The sequence below is a fragment of the Dicentrarchus labrax genome, unplaced genomic scaffold, assembly GCF_905237075.1.
Source record: "Dicentrarchus labrax unplaced genomic scaffold, dlabrax2021, whole genome shotgun sequence".
Lineage (NCBI taxonomy): Eukaryota > Metazoa > Chordata > Actinopteri > Moronidae > Dicentrarchus > Dicentrarchus labrax.
The window spans coordinates 14,385,857-14,401,526 of NW_026136716.1; the positions used below are offsets into that span (position 1 = coordinate 14,385,857).

General features: G+C 39.3%; 1 protein-coding gene across 1 annotated transcript in view; it reads right to left on the reverse strand.

Moving 5' to 3' along the window:
- Positions 1-291: 291 nt before the first annotated feature.
- Positions 292-15,670, reverse strand: part of slx9 (SLX9 ribosome biogenesis factor) — a 31,066-nt gene continuing 15,687 nt past the window's right edge. The window contains exons 3-6 of the mRNA XM_051427308.1: positions 8,413-8,481; positions 4,018-4,192; positions 766-831; positions 292-664 (exon numbers count right to left, since the gene is read on the reverse strand). Of these exons, the coding sequence (XP_051283268.1) occupies positions 538-664; positions 766-831; positions 4,018-4,192; positions 8,413-8,481 (437 nt within the window). The 3' untranslated portion in view covers positions 292-537. The remainder of the gene's footprint in view (positions 665-765; positions 832-4,017; positions 4,193-8,412; positions 8,482-15,670) is intronic.

Sequence of the window (15,670 nt, forward strand, 5' to 3'; positions counted from 1 at the left end):
ATTCAGTTTGTGGCTCAGTGTTGCCCTGACAAGATGTTCATTTACATGGATCAGTGGAGTTGCTATGGTTATTGCTGATGAGTCACTCAGTGTTGGGAGCTGATCTTATTCTGAATACAGCACAATGAGAAGATACTGAAAATAGAAGAGTGGGAACGGTTGTGTAGGCGTCGATAGAAACAAGGCAGATTTGTTTGTACACGCTGCAATTGAATATTAAATTTTTGGAGTTGGAGCCAATATGAAGGCAGCTGAAAATAGACTCCAACATATAGAAAATACACATGAAAGTTGATTGTTAAAGGTACTGGGATTTATTACTGAAGAGAGAGCGTGGATAATAAAACTAAAAGGATATCCGTTACAGTCAACATTAACAAACACTACACTTTACGCCACTCAACTGTGTCTGGGACTCCTTTAGTCAGGGGTTGACATATGCGAGAGCGAGTCAGGTTCTTCCTCCTTTTAAAGCCAAGGATGCACCAGTGTTGGGTCTCCCTGACAAAATCAAGTCTGTGGAAGTTGCTGCTGCTGTTAGCTGGGACCTTGCTCTTCTTCCTGCCTCATCCTCTTCCTCAGCTGCTCGCCGATGTCGGCTAAAGGATTCATTTTGGCCGAGAGGGTCTTCACTGCGTCACTAAACCGGCTGGTCTCCGTCTCCCTGCGGTAAAGGCAAAAAACAGGGGAGTGTAATTTCACTGCCAAATGTGTGGGATGTTGACAGAAACAAATAAAGAAGAAAGAATATGAAAGGCTGCTTACAGGAGTTTGCGTTTCTGTGACTGTTTCATCTGACTGAAATCTGTTGGCTCAGGTCTCTTCACCGGCCTGAAGGGAGGAGACAGACAGGATGACGACAGGGACAGTTTACAAGCAGTCGAGAACAAAAAAAACCCCAAAAAATAGTAATTTTAAATTTTAAATTTGTGGAAGATAAAAAATGCTATTATAAAGTTATGTTTTAGAGTAATTATAATGATTGGATTATTACATTTGTGGTCTAAAGAAATATTACTGGTCCACTGATCCCGATTAAAACTATAAAAACTCCCGGATGATGCTGCGTGCATTCAGCTTCTGAATGGCTCTGAGATGCTTTGGTCATCCAGTCCTTACGCAGCGGAAAACACTTGTTTAGAGACAGCACAGATCTTTTGTATGAGACGGCTGCTGAGCCATATCAGATTGCCAAGACAATTGTGCAAGACACAGATTGATGAAAAATCAAATCTGATGCCTCCACACCTGCCGTTAGCCGTAAGTCCCTCTTCTGTCATGCTGTACAGCATCACACGTTTTGCCGTTTGATTTTCCTGCAACGCCAGTACTGATGCTCTGGAAAATCCTATTTACTTTAAAGGTCCAATGTGTAGGATTTAGCAGCATCTAGCAGTGTAGTTGAAACCCCCTTAATTCACTTTCCCTTTCCAAGTGTGAAGAAGATACTACAGTGGCTGCAAAATGCGCAAAAAGTGTTTGTCTCTTCTGGTAGAACTACTGTAGAAACACAGTGGTCCAACATGGCGGACTCCATGGGAGGCAACTTATTTTCAGCTGATCATACAATGAAAAAATACCTATGAATATTATACTGCAAACAGAATCCTACAATCCTAAAATAATACACACTGGACCTTTATTTATTTAACAGTACATCGAAATATGGATTTCACCACTGCTGAAGTTGAATTTTATCTAGATATATATCATTGACCATTTAAAGGAACAACCAACACAAACCTCCAAGACTCTGGGACCCTCTCTTATCTTATTATATTTATGGAGTAGGCTATGATGTTTATTATACTGTATATTATACTTTTTATTGAGCTACTATAATGTATTTTTAAAATTAATTTGGTGTGTTTTTCTATTGATATATATCTATATTCTTTGATCTGTCTGTGTATCCTTACAGCCTTTTTGTTGCCATGTATTTGCAGCCCAACAGCCAAACACCTGCCCTTATATAATGTTTATGGGGCATTACCTGTGCTAATAAACAATCGACCAATTTAAGTGGGATTCATCATTCAGCACACCTGGGTAAGAGCAGATTTGGATTGTTAGGAATGTTTGGTGCATCTGAAGCTGATTTCTCTTATATATTCACTTAACAGAAAATTAGGAGAAAATATAAGAGCAATTTAATAGAATGGTTGCTACACAAGGTCCATTTTTTTTTTTTTTTTACAGAATAAAGCCCAAAATAAAGTCTTTTAGTATTTTTGTACAAACAGCTCAAAGCTGTTCTGACAGTGTTGCAGCCAGCGCGCTGCTGTCGGCTGGACTCATCTCTTATTAGTGCAGAGCAGGATGTGATGAAAATGAGCCCTCCGCTCGGAGCTGTGAAACTTTTACGACCAGATTTACGGCCGCGTGAATAACTACTCCATCACATAAATGACGCAGTGCAGGAGGCTCCGCAGAAGAACCGGACTGAATAGGAAGCTCCAAAGAGTAGAGAGATCATTGAAATATTCCATAGTATAAGCATGTCTCTCCGGACAGGATTGATGCTTCCCGTGGAATTGCTGTGACTGCTTTTATTTGGCTTCTGCATCAAATCAGCAGGATTGTGTTTGACGGCTCCTCCTTTCATTATTGTGATGTCCTGCCTCTTTATCACTCCATAATTTACAGCCCGTACCTCAAAACTCACCTGCCTCTATCTAATGTCTGTCAGTAGCTCCACTCGGGGAGAGTTATCCTTTTTCTGGACTCACACACTGAAATACCGGAGCAGCCTGAGTCCAGACTGGGTTCAGGTGCAGCACGAGCCACTCTGGCCTGCTTCATTACCCTGAGTCCTATTCAAGCAGTGACAAGGAGGCTAATCCATCTTCCTGAAGAGGATCTGAAATTCTGACAGGACATGAGTGTGGAGCCATACCAATGACTGATTCTCCATGAGCAGGTATAAAGGAGTAGTAGGGCCACTGTTAGGAACACTAAATCTGGGATTATTTGAGATTTATGTGGGAATATTTTGAGGAAAAAATCTAAATATAATTAGAATAAAGCTGTAAAACTGAGAAAAGTCAAAATTTAACCTAAAATGTGACAAAATATTAAGGTTTTTTTATAGTATATTTTTCATAATTGCACATTTATCTTGCAATAGTATGACTTTTCTCATAATTAGAGGAGAAAGCAGAGTGCACACTGGATTATAGCTCCCAAAGAAGTGTTAATAGTTAATGAAAAGGGCAATGTTTCCCCTACCGGAGAACATCTTCAGAATGACATTACCAATAAAGCTTAATAAAAAGAAAGGACAATATGCTGTATACTGACTGCTTTGAGTACACTTAATTACTTCCACAACACACTGGTTTCAACAGTTACATTTAAGACCTTTTTAAGGACCATTATCAATGCAATTTTAAACCTATTTTCCTTCCATACTGGCACAAGAAGTATGAAGGATATGAAAGAAAATCGGTATTGGCTCCATGTTGATTTTGTTTTAAAAAAAAAAAAAATTTTTCTCCAAAAAACACATTAAAAAACGTAGTTGTTAAAGCAACAAAGACCAACTTTAAAGGCTGTCAAAAAAATTTAAGACATTTTTAGGCCTAAAATTCAGATTATTGGCTTATAGACTAAAGAAGCCTGATACCGATTCTGATACCTCAAACGTGCATTACAAACCTGGAAGTCTGTTCATTTTTGACGGAGCTATAATGAAACACTGCTAAGAGGTCTAAAATGTGTGACACCAACTTATTCTAATGTGACTCATCGTTCCCTTTACTGCACTTTTTATATCCAAATAACATTTGTTGATTAAACATCTGACAACGTGCTACTTTTAGTGTGACAGTCAACAGATGGAGACTCATCAGTCAGTCTGCTGACACTGACTGCATCACTGCTGCTAAATCCGTGTTTAACTCACATTTACTCTTCTCAAGGACAAAAGAAATGTGATAATTATGGAGCACCACGCTTGAAAAATCGACAACAATGTTGACACTCGATGCCTGCCAGAGCGGGCACCTTGGCACTTACACTTTGTTTTTCCTGCTCTTGCGGCGAGTGGTGAGGCCCGTTGCGGCGGGGGCGACGAGCTGGGAGAGCTCTGGCAGGGCGTCGGCCAGCGGCCTCATGTCCCCCACCACGGGCGTGGCTTGCCTCCGGGCCTCAGCCGCCTGCTGCTCCTTGGCCTGTTTGATGGAGCTGATCTCTGAGAGGGAGTGGAGAGAGAGAGAGAGAGAGGGCGAGTTACATCCAAGTTAAACAATACAATGAGAAGTGAAGCAAGAGTGAATGTCAGTGAAGGGTGAGAGGTCTCCATCTGGTATACACAGAACTCCATTTACAGAAAAATGTCAGTGGGAAGCACGCAATGGTTTAAAGGTCTAGTGAAATGAGGAACACATTTTCCAGTCTGATGCTAGTGTTTTACAAAGGCCACATTCATATAAAGCTGATAAAAACAGCCTATAAAAAGCTGTAAACACACACACAATCCAAACATAATTATAATAATAGCTATATTTTAATGACCACTGATCTACAGTATGCAGAGCTCAGCACCAGTCTGAAAGAGAAAGGAATGATAGAAAAAAGTTAGAAAGTTAGTTAGAAAAAAAACCCAGGATAAATACAACTGAACCCATAAAATATGAAGTATGTTTCCTATTTTTTATGACTTTTTTTTGTAAGATTCATACAAAACTATACTATAACTATAACCCCAACTGGTCGAGGCAGACGACCACCCACCTAGAGCCGGAGGATCTGTCCTAGGTTTCTGCCTTTTAACAGGCAGTTTTTCCTTGCCCCCGTCGCCAAGGTCTTGCTCATGGTGGAACTGTTGGGTCTCTGTAAATAATGTTATAAAGAGTTCGGTCTAGACCTGCTCTATTTGAAAAGTGTCCTGAGATAACTTCTGTTATGAATTGGGGTTATACGTTTGTTGATAATATATTCATTTAGTCATTTGAGCAGAGGTCCTTTTCTAATAATTGTGTATGGGAAAAATGCCTTTTGGGCCAGCATGCATCATATTTCAAGCTGTGTTTTATCTGTTATTTTCTGGCCTTGAACTCACCACAAACTATAATAATAAAAAATTTTAATATGTAAATAATTACACTGGGAATTCCAAAATCACTGATGAATCGTGAGTTGTGTTCTTGTTTGTAGGCTTAAGTGAGGATCAAACGTGTGTAAATCCTCACTTTATGAATGAGGCTCAATAAATGGTAAAAGTTTTCATAGTCAGCTTGAAGGCAAACATGAAATCAGCAGTTTTTTTTTTTAATGGAGGCCCTAAGGGGACACAGGGGGGAAAAAATATATTGGCTTTCCCCTGAGGAATATTTTGAGTTAGGGCTGCACATTTAATCGAATATTAATTGTGATCCCAAGTTTGGCTTCCCACAATTAAATGAACATGATCTACTACAATATTGATGTTTCAAATGCGTGCTCCGCTCATCAGACGCTTCCTAAACTAACAGCCAGCCGCCAGGGGAGATATTTTGATTTCACTTTTGGTGAGCTGTCTTGTCAGCAGCCTGAGAAAAAAATCCTGGGTGTTGCAGCTTCAGTCCGGAGTAAGAGGTAGTGATAGGCCGATTCATCAGGCCAACTCTCGGGCACTTTCAATCGGCATCAGGAGATGTCTGTGCTCTTGAGGCCAATAAACAAAAAAGGTCTTCAGACACATCTGCAGGCAGCGTTGTTGGTGTGAATCCTGCTATAAACCTATGCTTGAATTTCTTGTTTTTATATTGACATTATATATTGTTTGTATTGATTGTCTTGGTCAACATAATTGCGATACACGATATTATAATGATAATTTTAAAATGGCACTAAAAAATACTGAAATCACTTCCCCATGCATTTTGTTAAGAAACACATATATTTATTGCATCACAGATCAACACCTCATCTCCCTTTACTGTATTTTGGAATCTACACTATTTCCACAAATCCAGTTTAACAGCTTTCTTATAGGGGATACAACGGGAAAACCAAGCCTTCAGCCATGGTAACAGTTTTAGGATTTTGGAATTAGTGGAAAGATTTGGGCTCCCTCTCATCCCCTTGTTCAAGATAAACCAGGAAATCAAGACAGCTATTTCAAGTAAAGCCATGTGAAGATATTCCTGATCATCCTGATAATGGAAACTCACCACGATACATTTCTATCGCGATAATCGCGGATCGTCCCATCCCTTGCTTGTGTTTTTACTAAAAGTACTCTCTGGGGAACGCAAAAGTATTTTTTCATCTGTTTGCAATTGCTTTCCACCCATGTATTTCTTTTCTCCCCCATCTTCCCTAAGGGCCTCAGTAGTTTTTGCTATCAAGGTATTGTAGAAAGGCCATGATCTTGTATAACCAATGTCGGGAACATACAGTACAGGCTTCGACTACACTTCTGTTCTGTAATGACATAAGGAAAATATGTCTGGTATTGCTCAACCAGAATCCTAGTGGTTTACTAGGACTAAAAATCAACATTGACTAATGTGAAAACTCTTAACAATCACAAGCCTCAAACACTGGCATTAGCCTGTAAAAATCCACACTGGTCAAACTGCGCTGTCCTTACCATGTGTACATGATCTGAAATAAGCTAATATTTCATTCTAATTTTCTCCTAATTCCTGAAAACTGTCAGCCATGGAGCCGCTCTCGGGTTTCAGCAGGACCGAGTCGCACAGCCATTAGCACCTAATTATACGCCTGAACAGGATATGTGTAGTGTTACCCGAGAATTGATTGGCTCAGCACAAGGGTACGGTTACAGGCCTGATCGCAATTATGGGAGATGATGGCGGCAGTGATGATGTTGGTGGTGTTGGGGAGAGGAGTTCTAATTACAGAAAGACTCAAAGACGGACCTTCAGCCAAAACTCACAGACTCACTCGTCAGCTAGAAAGTTATTGAATAGATGGCTAAGATATTTGCGGTGATTACTGCAACCTCATAAAGCAGGTAAAATGAATCTTCATTGTATGTTTAACAATATGAACCCTAAGACACGAAAGACTATATTTAGTATGATATGGAAAAGTGCCATAATATTTGTTCTGATTGGTCTAAAGTCTTGAAATTTGGTACAGACATACTTTGGGTAAGTAACTAACAGTACAAATTTGATGACATTTTTATATCAAATGAAATATCACACTTTTATCAATGGACAATGTCAGGATATTTCTAAAATTTTGTGTTTTCCATATCAATCTTTTTTTACACTGCAAATGTGTGCATACCTTTGACATCGTCGTTGATTGAGATACAGCCAATTTCTTATCATACTATATTTAGTCTTTATTTTTTCCTAAAATTGGAGAAAATGCCCAAAAACAGATACAAATTAGAGATTTCATTATTTTCAGTACACACATGCAACAGGCTCCTATCTATATATATTCCATACAAATAAAAGTTACACCCAACTATTATTAGTCATACAGAAGGTGAAAACATTCGCTTGAGGGAGCATTTTCCATTGGCTTCAGTGTTATTTCAACAGTTATTCATCCTAACATTGTAACTTCATTCATAGTGGACAGAAACAAAATCTCACCAAACACAGTCTTTGTTAGTCTTTCCACTGTTCCAACAATCACAAACTCTGCTTTTGTCGAAATAAAACCTTCATTCAGCGACGCAGATGAGAAAAACAGCAGTTTCAGTCGCTCTACTCAGTTACTGGAGGGACTCACGTGCACTAACATGCGTGTGCGGTCAGACCGGCTTTGTAAACAAACCACAGAGAGGTTTCAATAGCAACACAGGCAGAGGGCGCATGATGTCACTCTCTGCTCAGGACACCATGACTCCACTATATCTTTACATAGCTAATAGCTTACTGTTATATTAATGTTTTAAATCTCATATACATAACCTTTAAGCTTACTCCTGCTCTTTTCATTATTCCCATCAGTGTACATAGTCTTCAGTTTCAGGTATCAGTGCTCATTTTCTTCAGCCAGTCACTTCCACAGTGCTAGATAATCCATCAAGCCATTATTTAAATATAGTTCACCGCTGCTATTAAGTTTTTCTCTTTTTGCTGCCAATCACCTGATACTCATGGGAAGAAACGGAAGTCTCATAAAACGTAGTCCCTACTGCCAAACAAACTAACTGGGGCAAGAAAGGGAGAGTCTGCAATAAACAAAAAGAAAGCTAAATAAAGCAGACACACTAGAGGGACAATTTACAGTTGAATAAGATTTGCTTGTCTAAAATGTAATTTAAATGTATTGCATAAAAATGTACATCCCAGGTTCACTGTTAGAAGAAAGAGTGGTACACCATATAGTCAGAAGTGCTATTGTTAAGTGTAAATAATGTCTCACTCTATCAGTGTGGTATCTGCCAACAGTGTCTGTACATTCCTACTAAAGTGCTGAGTGTTGATATAAACTCACTGTTGAGCCATCTCTCCCGCCTCTCCTTCATCTTCTCTTTCTTTGGCTTGACTTTCTTCTCTTCTGGGCCTGTGAAAACACACACACACACACACACACACACACACACACACACACACACACACACACACACACACACACACACACACACACACACACACACACACACACACACACACACACACAAACACAAAGTTACGTGACAGCACACATCAAATCCGGCTGGGCTCCACTCAGCAGAGGGAGAAGGCTGCTAATTAAACATGAAGAGAGGCAAATTCATAAATGTGTTAAAGATACATCAAAGGTGGCGAGGGAATGACTTGGCCGTGAGCTACAGCTCCACCCCCCTCGACCCCTCCCTGAGTGAGAGCAGTGAGAGGGATCGCAACACACTCTGAGCTGTGTAACACACAGGCACACTTTTGTTCTTGTGGGTTTTTTTTCGCCCTTTTATTACAAATGAGGTCTGAGGGGTATTTGATGCGTCACTTTTAAAGCGGCAACAGGTAACTTTTATTAAAAAAATAACTTTTTGTCATATTTGCTGGAACTTTCACTTTATCCAGAGTGTAGTACATGAGACAGTGCTCCTAATGAATCCACCGTGCCTGTTCCAAAACAACCGATCAGAGCCAAAAAGGACATTTAATTGCTGAGTCTCATTCCCAGGCTGTCAAATACCAATGCTTTGGGTCCCAAAGCGGCACCCCGGGCAATACCAAGACCCCCACTCACTAATGGCACCTCAGGCAGCACTGGTATAACTTAAAAACGGATACAGGTGGCAACCAATTATTTATCCCATAATTAAATATTATTTAATGTTTGGAAGAGGCAAAATTTCCCATTTCCAAAATGGAATAGAAATGTAGAAATAAACACACTGGGTGCGCTGAAGATAGAGTAAGCTGCAAGTCAACAGTCCTATCTGCTTTCTCCCTTTGTGGGAAGAACATCCCGGGGCTGGAAGGGAAAGTTTTTTTTTTTTTAAATGTTATTTTATCAGCAAAGCCACCTTGAGGTTCCCTGTGGTCAGGACATCCTCAGAGGCAAGAGAGAGGCCCGGGTGGCACAGATATACTGTGACAATATGTGTGTGTGTATTCTGCTTTAAACCTCTGGACAGATATTCTAATCTAGCAGTAGTCCAGCTGTAAAGTAGCAACTGACTTGTGTTTTTTTGTTTTAAAAAAAGAGAAAAACACAGTTGGGAATGACGTGGAGGTGTAAATGATATATGCATGGATTCTACTCGGTATTTATTCCCCGTTCTGCTCTTCATCCCGTAACAGCAGAGAGGAGTAACACTGATAGAGGATGATCATGTACAGCCATGTAGCTTGGAAAAAGGAAAATGACCACACCAAGAACAACATCAGTGATTGGGCTTTTTCCATTATCTGTTCTGAGCAACCCGTGACAGTATTTTCTCCGACTGTATAACTTCTTCTGCTTTTTCTCACTGTTTGTGTCTTCATCCCCTCAGTTTTGTGATAGAAGATGGGAAAATAGAAGTGAGGGAAGTGAAAGAAAAGATGTTACCCTGTGAATAATCAGTGCTGAGGTGCCTGAACTAGCGCAGTGCTGGCACATGCCCACCAGTAGAGAACTGGTTATACTGGGCAGCTTTTACATTTGAAAATGCATGAAGAGGGTCTTGCTATGTACTTTGCTACACAGTCAGGTTGTTTTTGTCGGAAATGCTGCAAGTATTACCTAAAATGAAAGTCTATGTACCAATCCAATATCACATACTTTATCTTTATCTTTATCTAACCCTGCTATTACCCAGCAGGTCAGGTTATTATTGGGTAGAGGATATAGAGGAGTAGAGAAAGTATGACAATTGAATAATTTATAATTATTATTATTAGAATATAAATTAGAAATTTACACATTGAGTCACACATAAGTAAACATTTTGTGGATTTTCATTGCAAAGTTAAGAAGACTCACATTGTCAAATCTACTCTAATTAGACCTAGTGCGAAAAGTTCATTGATTTTGGTTAAAAATACACTGTAAGGAATAAGGTAAATTATCAAATAAAAGCCAGTTTACACATAAAAGCCAGCGTGAACAACTAAAGATGCTTTCATAATGTTCATTTCCACAACTCTGCTGTCCCGCATTTGTATTATAAAAGAAATGGGGGTTTCATTCACTTATTTATTTCAATCCTTCTACTTTTCGATCAATTAAGATATTGTCAATGAAACTGGAATTCTCCTGCAGGTGTTTCAAATCAACAGCTTATCACAAAAGTGACGAGTATGAAGGGAAATGTTAAATTACAGTCACAGTAGCTTAACATAGAATGTAAGAAGCAGAAAGTGAGAGCAGCAGAGTGGTGAGTGTGACGTAACTCCTATTGTATTGATGGAATTAGTGCTGTGGAAATGCATATTATATAAAAGTAAATTCATCAAGACAACAGCTAAAATGCAGTTCAGAAAACGAATGAGATTGAGTTTAGAAAACTAAAAACTATGATGAAATCAATTAGGTTTGCAATACACAACTGTTTAAAACAGACTCTTTATTTCCTTACCTCCCCATATAAAGCCAAATAAAAGGGCCACAGCCACTACTTGAGAATGAATGGATCTAATCTGGGTAATCTGGGGGTTGGATAATGAAACAAAACACTGACTGTTGGATGAACTTCAGCCATCGGCTCCGTGCGTGTGAGCAGTGTGTGAACAGATCGATGGGCCCTTCCCTGAATGAAGCGCAGTATTGCGGTGATGTATTATTATATAGCCTGAAGGCAATGACTTTGTAATTAACAATGCAGTAAAGACCTTGACCACCATTTCTTAGGAATGGCATGAGGGTGACAGCAGATACAAGAAGGATGATATATATATAAAAAATCTATATATATATATGGATTTGATGCAATTTATGTGTTTATTATATATCTATTACAGACTGATCAATTGCACACTATAATGTATGTAGGCTATTAAAGTTTTCAGTATGAAATAAGGTAGATAAGATTTGAAAAGGCACAAATGTATGTTAACAACTTCCATCTAACACCCATTTAATCTGGTATTTTTTCATCTATTCCAGTAAATCTGACATTTAGTTTGACATTTACTGCAAAAAAACCCTTTCCCTGCTCAAAATACCTCAATGTGATCTCACATGAGCTCTGCCTGCAAGTTATCCACATACGATAACATTCTCTAACCATCAAAATGGACCCAGTATTGCTGCGTACATTCTAAACAAATATCATTTTTGGCTGTCTTATAGTTTTCTTCTCCTCATTATTGAATGTAAACGAAATGGTGCAATGACGTGCCTGGCCTTGTTTCTATCCATTGATTGGTGTCAGCTCTAGCTCGGTGGAGTTCAATGGTCAGAGGCAACAGATAGGGCACATGTCATTTCAATGAGCACAGCGGGGTGTGATGAGTCCTGGCCTGTCCCAGCATCAGAACAACAGCGTGCTGGCCGATTGATCCTATTTAGCTGAACTTCAGGCATGACGACTGGAGCAGCAGATCACAGCTTTTATTTCAGTCCACTGTTAGAAAAAATGGCCTGTGTTATTTTGGTCTAATGCACCAAACAAAAGGCTTCCTAAAAATGGAACTGTGACTTCATCTTTAATTTCTAAAGGCAATCTGGGGCTCTGCTTAAATACCATTTGTTGAATTACAGTGGATATAAGTTGTAGTGGTTTATAAGTTCCGTTTCTGAGAGGCAGCTGCGTTCAGTGTTGGTGGCCATGACTAACAGCATGTCTAGACGGGAACTTCATTCACAGGATGAGCACGGCTACAAAGCTTTGTCAGGGCTCCACAATCCCAGACAGCCTTATCAAAGTACAAGATTAAAGATAATTTTTTTTTTTTCCGACTCAACCTTGGTCTTGTTGTCTTTTGTAGTTTGAGGCATCATTCCTATCAGTCAAGACAACATTACTCATCAGCTAATGACAACCACACAGGTTTCAAAGACCCTAAAAAAAACGTTTCTCAATCATCTTCAAACTCCAAGAGATGGGGTCCTACATGAACACACAACTATCTGTCAAAGTTGGAACAGCTTTGTTTATCTCACACGACTTTTACTATCTAGGCTGTGTTTTTGTAGTGTGGTATAAGACTTCTGAATTGTCAGTCACACCATAAAAACATCTCATTCGATGTTAACAAAAACACAAGGACACTAAGAAAACCTACCTATGAATGTTCCCCCCAGTAGAGCCTCCTAAATGTTACACATCGGACATTTAAATTGACTTAATGAAAAACATGAGCTTCTCCTACCATTCACAATGTGTATTGAGCAAATATAACATTTACCATATTCAGCATCTTAGTTTAGTGAGTAGCAATGCTAATATTTGCTAATTAGACTATGGTGACCAGACATCCTGGTTTGTCCCAGATCGACAAACATCTCTAAAGCACTAAAATGTCAATCAATGTGTCATTCTCAAGCCTGTCGCTAGCCTGTGAGTCATAGGCAAGCAATAGCTATGACTTTCTGACAGAGAGTATGCTAACAGTTAGCTGTCATGCTAAAAAGAAAGTCAGCCTTTTCTGAAGAGCTCCAGAAGGCTTACACTTTGATGGTGTCCATGGTCTTGAAAGGTAGGTGTGCTAAACACTGAAATAATTATCCCCCTTCCTGATGAAAACACCTATGGCACAAGCATTAGCGCATACGTGTGCACATGCATGAACAGTAGGTACACTTTTAAGGTTTTAAGGTTTTCTCAGTTTGGAGGTTTGAAAATATAGTCACCTTAAATAAGCAAGTAAAGCTGAGGCTGAATGTTATTAGTTTTGCAGGTATTTGGTCATATATCGAAGTATTGGACAGATAAATCTTTTGTCCTGATGATGGTGGTAGATGGCAAGTCGAAGGACCACCCAATTCAGTAAGCATCGTCCTCTGGAGACCATGCAAGTCTGTGCAAAAATATCATGACAATCCATACAATAGTTGTTGAGATACTTCAGTCTGGAAAAAAAATGGCAAACCAACTGACATCCCTAGAACCACGCTGCTGAACAGATTTTTTTAAAGTTGGTGAGGTAAATGTAAACCATCATTAGGAATGAGCACCAGAAATACAAAATAAAACACAGGTTTGTGTTTCCTTTAATGAGCTCCAACTTCCAAGGTTTAAACAATATTTAATCACAATCTTAATACTAAGAGTTGTATTTAGTGTGTAAAGTATGCTGTATACATATTCCATCTGCTGGTGTGTCAGTGGATGCTGTTCAGACGGGCACACTATCTCCCAGAGTCTACACACTCCAGAGATCCTGGCAGGCCTTTATCTGCTACCGCAGCGCTAAACAACAGAAGTGTTTTTGCTGCTGTTTGCAGTAGAACAGGCAAAGATAGGCATCTGCTGCTGACTACAAATGCGGGTAGAGGTAGGTGGAGAAATCTAATCTCTCATGAGTGGCTGGGGGTGTCTTTTGTGTTTGTGGAGGCGGAGGGAATGGGGAGGGTGCTTTACCACCACTCCGCTCCCATTGGGAGCATCGTCTTCCCGCTGTTGGATGAAATGGATAGCTGTGATTACGGCTGGCTGGAGGGTACTCCCTTACCTACCCAGCCCACATCCATCCTGACTGAACATCCTGCTCAGACTCACCTTCCTGCACCTTCTGGGCTGAACGGACAGCTTGGATCTAAGGACTGGAGGTGGACGAATACTGAATCCTTATTCAGAACTAGAAGTTGCTTTAATAAATGTATTGATCTGATATGAATGACATTTTAACTGGGAGATTCTGACTCCCGAAATTGACGCGATGCAATCAGTTGATGGTTTTACTAGAGAAGACTCCTCACTCTGATGGAATTGAGACTAAAACAGCTATGTTAGAGAGCATTGTTTCTTTTACCTCATGACAATTTTTTTTTTTTTTTTTTTCCCCACCGCCTTGTAGAGAGCACGCAAACAGGACAATAAAAAAGTTTCATTTTGGTCTGTCAAGTTAAATATGGAATTAAAGTTAGTTGATATGAGCTGCTGTTTTTCATTTTCACAAGTGAAAGCAATCTTTCTCATGGCTACAACACTCCATCAAACTGAAATATTCTACATGTCTTATGCATCAATTTGTACTGTACACATTTCCCAAAAATTGCTATATTTAGAACTTAAAATTAAGGTATGTGGGTGTCAACAAAGTTCGAGTAGTAGTTTGAGGGAGTATCGGAAGATCCAAACGTAACAGCTTGTTGTTGTCTTGTCAGGAGGAGTACTATTCCACCTGTGTAACGCAGTAAGCCTTCATTAAAAAATAAAGGTGTGGGGTTGTGAAAGAACTGGGAGGCAGGAGCATGGATGTATAAAGAAGAACTGGATACAGCGTTGGAGGCAACGCTCAGTTCATTCCCAGGGAAGGTGCTCAGTGGCACATGAAGCCAAAACATTTTTAACAAATTACCCAGACCTTCTGCACAATGCTTCAGCATAGAGCAAGCACACTAGAGACTTTTACTGGCTGAGCCGCTAACGTGAATGAAGATACAATTATTTAATCAGGTGGCTCTTGTAGACTTTTCAAATGTTATCAGAATGGATGATAGTGAAACAGGTCATTATGCGGCGGTGTTAATGCTAAAAAAAACATATCCAATGTTTCACAGCTGCTTCTTTCATAATGTAAGCTTATGGGAAAAGTTTGGGCCAGTGAGCATCATGTAATGGATGCCATTGTTGCAATTACAAGGTTTGGCCATTATGACAAATTGGCTCCAAAGCACCAGCACTCTTTCAAGGGGCTTAGAAAGGAGTAGTATAATGAAAAACATTGCTGAGTTGCATTATAGGTAATAAAGGTTGCAAGGTCTTCTTGGTTTTAAAGCATGCTAGAAAACATATATATATACACACACACACACACACACACACACACACACACACACACACACACACACACACACACAAATTATACACAGTAGTTGTATATCTCAGCATTTGGTTAACTTCTGTAAAAAAGTAAATAACTATTTATGATTGGTAAAAATGATAATAATACATAATACAAACAGAATTGTATAAAAAGTTCCCTAAACAGGAAATAATCGGTTCAAAATTCATCCAAATCACTCTTTTTACATAAACTTACAGTCACTGAGTTCACTATTTGGGTTCATTGTAAAGTTTTGAATATAATACAAAATAAAATATGTCAATTAAGCGGTGGGAACCACTGCTTTAACTGAGAGTCTCCTGTAAAAGCTGAATAGTGTTTTATTGCAT